The sequence below is a fragment of the Gigantopelta aegis genome, chromosome 14 (genome assembly GCF_016097555.1).
Source record: "Gigantopelta aegis isolate Gae_Host chromosome 14, Gae_host_genome, whole genome shotgun sequence".
Classification (NCBI taxonomy): Eukaryota; Metazoa; Mollusca; class Gastropoda; order Neomphalida; family Peltospiridae; genus Gigantopelta; species Gigantopelta aegis.
The window spans coordinates 22,158,217-22,165,848 of record NC_054712.1 but is presented as its reverse complement, the minus strand read 5'-3'; the positions used below and the strand labels follow the sequence as shown (position 1 = coordinate 22,165,848).

At 39.6% G+C, this 7,632-nt stretch overlaps 1 protein-coding gene across 1 annotated transcript; it reads left to right on the top strand.

The window, feature by feature from the left end:
• Positions 1–414: 414 nt before the first annotated feature.
• LOC121389138 lies at positions 415–924 on the top strand. Its single transcript, XM_041520749.1, has one exon. The coding sequence runs from the start codon at positions 415–417 to the stop codon at positions 922–924; it is 510 nt and encodes a 169-aa protein (XP_041376683.1).
• Positions 925–7,632: the final 6,708 nt, after the last annotated feature.

Here is a 7,632-nt window from a genome sequence, read left to right as displayed (position 1 = left end):
AACAACATTAATAATTACTAAACGTCCATATTTTGTTACATTGCCACCTCCCTTGAAAAATTATTCGTCCCAAACAACAAATATACTGAACCGCAGAACAAATGTCATTTTCTCCAATGCTAATAAAAATAAAGAAATAATTACTCTTTCATTAGGTTTATTTAAGAAACGCATCGTTTAGGTCTACCATATTTCCGTCTTTTAGTACGACTACCTCCTGCATTACTAGATTTCCGCTTCCTATTATAACGCGCCATCCGGTTTAAACGACGTCACAGTAGATATGACGTCGCGCTCTATATGTTCCAGCACTTATAGCACTAAATAGGGGTTATGACGTCACATGTGCCAGAGGTCGAGGTAATACTAGGCTCGACCTCCTCCGGCACACTTGTTTTACGTTGTATTTACAAGATGGCTAAGAATAACGCGGCAAAAAGATGGGTATTTACGTTGAACAATTACACGGAGAAGGATGTTGATAACATAAAGGAAAGAGTTACTGAGAGTAGTTGTACATTCGCCATTGTGGGAAAGGAGAAAGGAAAGGAAGGAACGATGCACCTACAGGGATACATTAATCTGAAAAGAAAAATTCGCATGAACCAGATTAAGCAGATGATATCGAATAGAGCGCACGTTGAACCTGCAAGAGGCAGTGATTGTGACAATGATAAGTACTGCGGCAAGGAAGGGGATGTAATTGTTCGGATTGGAAAGGCACAAGAAGGAGTGACAGAAAAAGGAGGGGGTGCGGCGAGCTGCAAAAAGGCGCGAATGGTAGCGGAAGAGTTTGCTAATGGCAAAAACATTTTAGACATATCCCGTGACGATGAAATGTGGGCAGCTTTCTGTTATAAAGGAATTAGCCGATGTACAGGTACAGTCCAATTTGAAAGACAGAGCAAGAGAGAAGTTGAATGATATAAGATTCAAGAGATGGCAGGCGGAATTAGTGAAGTATCTACAAGAGGAACCCCACGAAAGGGAGGTAAAATGGTACTGTGATCCCCTCGGTTCTACGGGGAAGACTTTCCTTAGCAAGTTTCTAACGCTGAAGATGGGAGCAATTCGCTTCGAAAACGGAAAGAGTTCAGACATAAAATTCGCATATAACGGCGAAAAGGTGGTTATATTTGACTTGTGTCGGTCACAAAGCGACCATTTCAACTACGAAGCGCTAGAAAGTCTCAAAAACGGGATGATTTTCTCGCCTAAGTACGAAAGTAAAACCAAAATGTTTGACATTCCACACGTGGTAGTTTTTAGCAATTGGGAACCGGACAAAGGCAAGTTGGCATTTGATCGTTGGAACATATATACAATTAACCAGGTTGAGGACATGGAATGGGTTGATTATGCCCCAGGGGAAGACAATCAGCTCCCAGGGAAGGATAATTTGGGCTCAGGCGCTATAGCGCAGGACTCAGTCTGTACAGAGCATGAGTCAAGGGAAGATAATGTTGAAGTAAGGGCAGATAATTTATACCCAGTCTGTGTAGTCGTGGACTCAGTCTGTGGGGAGCATTATCCAAGGGGAAAGAATTCTCTGCAAGGGGAAGACAATCAGCTCCCAGGGGAGGATAATTTAGAAGGGGTAGCTAACCCTAGCCCTAACCTTAGTCAGGTTAGTGGAGAGAGTGTAAAATGTACAGCAGACTACGATCATTTCCAGAGTTCTGCAGAAATGTGGGCGGCCATAGGGGACCTGCTAGATTTAGACGATGAAGAGTTTTAATGTTTCAAATAATTTTAATTCAGTTCAAAATTTTTACATTTATTTAGATCTGGGGGCGGCTGCCCCCAAACCCCCGCTCATGTGCGGTGTTTGTTTGTTCAATAAATATTTCAATTTGTCATTGGTTCGTCTTTTGTACTTGTTACTTTGGCATTCGGTAGTTTAAATTCAGGGAAGAATTTCCTCTGACACGTATTAAATCATGGTTGAAACGTCAAGAGACCTATACCATGACACATCAAGTGAGGCAAAAGTTTCCACGTAATACCTATGTTGTGGAAGGGTTAGACAGTCACTGGCAATCCGATCTAATGGCTAAATACAATGACGGGGTGAGATACCTCATGATGATCATTGATCTGTTCTCCAGGTACTTGTGGGTGTTACCACTCAAGTCGAAAACGGGGAACGACGTGGTAGATGGATGCTTTGACAGAATTCTGGAAATTAGAGTCCAGAAAACCCAAACTGTTTCAGTCCGATTCAGGGTCAGAATACAAGAACCATAAGGTCAAAGCATTGTTGAAGTCGCATGACATAACGCAGCTGTTTGCTCTAAATGAAACCAAAGCAAGTTGTGCCGAACCGGTCATTGAAACCATCAAAATGCGTCTCTATCGCTACATGTTAAAAAACTTTACTTACAAGTACATGGATGTTCTAGAGAAAGTCGTCTATAGCTATAACCACACCAAGCATCAAATGTTAGGTCAAACACCAGCCAGTGTCAACCAAACGAACGAAGGAGAGGTCCGTCTGTCTCAGTACCTGATCAAACCTAAAAAGGCAATCCACAAAAAGAAGTTTACATTTAACATAGGTGATAAAGTACGAGACAGTCATCTTCGGGGCACCTTTGATCGGGAATACCAAGAGAAATGGTCTGGCGAAATATTTACCGTTGAGAAGAGGTACTTGTCTCAAGGTAAAGACTTGTACAAATTAAAGGACTGGGGCGGTGATGCCATTGAAGGGACATTCTATGCAGCTGAACTTCAAAAGGTGACTGAGAATCCTGATCAACTGTACCGTATCCAAGACATTGTGAAAAGGAGAACTCGTAACAAACAGAAAGACGTGTTGGTCAAATGGCTTCACTGGCCTAAGAAGTACAATTCGTGGATTCAAGAAGCAGACGTTGTTCGATATCAGACAGTATAAAAGACCTCAGCACATGTTTGACTTTTCATTATCATGGAAGAAATTGTAGAGACACAACCTCTGTCAAGAAGTCATTCAGGTGATACCTGGACATTTTTTGGAAAACATGTGGCCAAATCGGAAACGGTATTTTTCTCTCAAATCATCATCATATAGGTGGTGGTGATTACGTGTATCATCAACTTATCTCTTCATCAAGGTAATTCTAACTTGTGGACAGCACTACTCAGCAGTAGCTTGGGTTATTTGCTGCCAAATCCCAAGATCAAAACGAATAAGCACCATGGATAAGTACATTACCATTCGAAGTACAGACAACACGTCTTACTTTCCCGACAACACACACTGGTCTTTTAGAGTCAATCTATATGACAGACTACATCTCGGAAAAAAGTGGGTGGTAGCAGCCACCGAAATCACCATTCAGAACTGGGAAGTTTCGAGAAAATCAGACAGCCATGACATTTACGTGTGTTTCAACATCTGCTACAGCTCACACGTTGGAGAAAGAAAGGAGCCCTTGCTGAGACGCATCTGTTTGATGGGGAATAAAAAGGAAAGATCTTTTGTGTTTCCAAACTATCATTACGTACCCATGAGACTGGAAGATGTGCAGATCGTGGACATCTATATACAGGACGCAGATGGCAATCCAGCCTCATTTATCACGGGACCAGTGACGGTGACACTAGACGTAAGGCCGCAGCCCTTTTGGTTTTGAAACATGTCTGAATACGTCCTAAAACATTACAATTATTTAAAACTGATGACGAATATTCACGATTACCATATGACTTTGAGTTTACTGAATGATATGAATGAAGAACAAATGTTGGCCTTGGTGGAGATCGTTCAAGGGTTGCTGGACGGACGTATTCACGTCGGAGCAGGACAGAAACGTAGATTTTTACAGTCTAACAATGAATATCTGAACATGATCGTATCACCTGCCGTGATGAATAGAACTAGAAAACGTATATTGAAACAAAACACCCCTTTGTTAGCCTTCGTTTTGGACGACAGTCACCTGGATCAGATGAAAGCAAAAACCGTATGGTCAGTGGTCACGGATAGCTGGAGATATGCAGGATCTCTATAAATAGGATGTCTGTCAAAAACCATCATCATTTGAGATAGAACCTTCGGGGGGGGGGGGGGGGGGGGGGGGGCAATGGACATTTTCGTTTCACTCGGGAAATAAAAATCAGCCTGACCCCACTCCACCCCACCCCTACTCCCAAAAAGGGAGCCTGAATGCCTTTTGTGACCAAAACTGTCAGGTGTAAAAGTGTCTTGAATAGTTAGTGTGTGCATATTATTCACAGTATGATAATTGTTCAGGGGTTACTGTTTTGTCTTAGTCGGTGTAGTGGCCCATTGAGCTGCTAAAACCCACTATTTCTATTAATTGATAAACCTTAATGATAACCATTTAACATAATTTGTTACCGATGGTATGGTTGGTTGGGACTAAGATATCATAGAGCCCAGAGTCTGATATGTCATATGTTAGACCAAATTAATTTTTGAAAATGAGCAAAGCAGGCACATGGTCAGTAACTTATGCAGGGGGGAGGACTAGACTGTGGCAAGTAGAAATTTGTTTTGAAGAGGGGTGTTTAGACCACGCCACCCCACCCCACACCCTACGTACACGCGCCTGCAACATTATTGACAAAAAAGCACAAACTTAAAAATTATATAAGATAATTTATATAACGCAAATATCACATTTTTATAGTTGAGTTATTATTATTATTATTATTATCAAATACCAGTATATAATGTCTTGTGTTGGTATATCAGATGGGCAAGTTATACTTACCTGCGAGTACTAATACATGCTTCGAATTATGGAAAATCTTTTCGAGTTACTTTTAAATGTTTAAACAATGGGCAACGAATAAAGACCTTGATTTTGCTCATGTAATAAGGTCAACAAAATGTGTACATACTCTTGCAAATGATATAAATGGAAAATATTGGAATAAATAGAAAATATTTAAATAAGGAGAGGCGCCTGTATCCCAAGTTAATTAAATAAACCAGAAAGGAAACTGCTTTTCATTTTGTTTACATTTATAATTGATTTTTTATATGTACCACCGGACTTAAATTTTGATTGTCCAGGAATGCAAGTCCGACCCGGACTTAATATCCTGGCAATCAGACCAGTATTCCTAAGGAACATAAGTCCTAGGACTTGCATTCTTAGGTATAGTAGACCTAGGACCTGCATTCCTAGGAGACTAAGTCCGGCCAGACAACTATTCCTACGGACTTGCATTCCGTTTACACCGGACAGAGTGCGCAGATCGTTGCAAATGCATATAACGTCAACGGCAGGCCTATCTACCGTCTGCAACATCGGTATAACACCACCAACGACCGCCCGCGCAGTGGTCGTCCCCGAGTCACCACACCAATGGCCTTTATGAACCGCCTTATTCACTCCATGTACAGGAGATGTGTGTCTGTGGTCAACGCTCGTGGGGGCCACACCAGGTATTGGCTTGCAACGCCTCAATTGACGCCTGCGATGTTAAATGCCCTTCTGAGAATATGAGGAAACATTCCTCAGCCTCTGTTGCAGAAGTGTGCTGTTTCCACTCATGTATTCGTACATTTGAAAAATAAACATACTGATACTTAAAATCCAACTGACGTTTCTTTTGCGTTTCAGTATATATCTCAAATACACAAAATGTGACCATCACTAAACAAATTTAAAATAAATAAATTAGCCACTTAGACTATTGCCAGTTAATTAATAAATACAATAAAGTACAATTACAATTTTAACATGGACTTAAATATTTCCGATCAGTTATATCAAGGTCACCAGAGAAACATGTCGAAAAACAATGAATAACTGTAATCATGCCTGAAATATGTTTAACTATTATTTCAGTAACCTACAACAACAGAAATCTATCATTATAAATTGCTAGAATACATATAATATGTATGCTTATTGGCGTATAGAGGTACTTTCCCAATTAAGTTATGTTTAATGTAAATATCTCTTATACTTAATGTATTTGCACCTATACCTACCACATAATAATATACTGATCTATCCATACAAACCTATGTTTAATGTAAATATCTCTTATACTTAATGTATTTGCACCTATACCTACCACATAATAATATACTGATCTATCCATACAAACCTATGTTTAATGTAAATATCTCTTATACTAATGTATACCTATACCTACCACATAATAATATACTGATCTATCCATACAAACGTATAATATCTATCACAATAATAACACAGTCCAAGAATATCACTAAAAGATTATATATGCATAATTGCAGCAGCACCACACGAGAAGTCCACAGCCCACAAATGTCCACAGTTCATGCTCGTCACATGTAGAATATCCCGAATGTTTACAAGTCACTAAGCCAAGGAATGTTACAGGCATTTAAATAAACTTTCAGTAAGAATGTTCACAACTGGCACAAATGTCCATTACTATAGTAAGAAATGTCCATCACTGGCAGTGAATATCCAACTGATAAGTGATATCCATAACTGTCAAGGAATGTTAATCACTCGAAAGGAATGTTATTGATTTATCAGACACTTTGGAAACTCCTTCATATTTTGTGTTAACACCCTGGTGTATTAAACCACCTAAAATTGTGTTTGATTTGGCGCATCTGAAGAAAGATCGTACAGATGCTGTAGTTTATAAACAATTGTTCATGGAAATTCAAGACGGGTACCGTGATTACATTCCTGTGTATACAGACGGATCACGGGATGGAAATTCTGTGACTTGTGCTACAATTTTTTCATCAGACACAATACTTTCCATGAGACTGCCTGACTCGGCATCAATCTTTAGTGCTGAAGTCTGGGCAATCATTAAAGCCTTAGAAGAAATCAAAGATTCAATAGCATCCAAATTTATTATTTTTACTGACTCACTTTCGTCTCTCAAAGCTTTACGCAATATGAAGCTGGACCATCCCTTAATTGGGATGGTGATACGAAAGTGTGTCTTTTTATCTATTGCCAATAAAGATATTGTATTTTGTTGGGTGCCCAGCCATGTTGGTATCAGGGGTACTGAAAAGGCAGATTTTGCTGTCAAGTCTGCTTTGGATTTGCCTCATGCTAGGGTTGGTGTACCTTATACTGATTTTAAACTTAATATCAACCAATTTATCTTTTCGACTTGGCAACGTGATTGGGACGGTGAGGTTGCGAGCAAGCTTCATGCTATCAAGCCAGTCTTTGGAGAGTGGCAGTCCTCCTATAGACAGTGCAGGAAGGATGAAATAGTCTTGTGTCGTGCCCGCATTGGTCATACTCACTTGACCCATTCATTTATCTTAAAGAAAGATCCTCCACCTCAGTGTGAGCACTGTCAGTGTACTCTGACTGTGCGTCACATTTTGGTGGAGTGTCAGTTTTTGAAAGAAATTCGAAAAGATATCTTTGGTCAGAGAAATGTGATGGAATCCTTTCGATTCCATCCAGAACTTTTATTACAATTTCTTCGAGATACTGACTTTTATTGTAAATTTTAATTTGATCTATCTGTGATATTTGTATTTTTGCACAGTTCTTTATACTGTGTTTTAATTATCAAATTTGTTTTGCTTTTACCATAGTTTGACACCCAATAGCCGATGTATTTTTCGTGCTGGGGTGTCGTTAAACATTCATTCATTCATTCATTCTGTATCTACCGTTCTTCTTTTAGACTGTT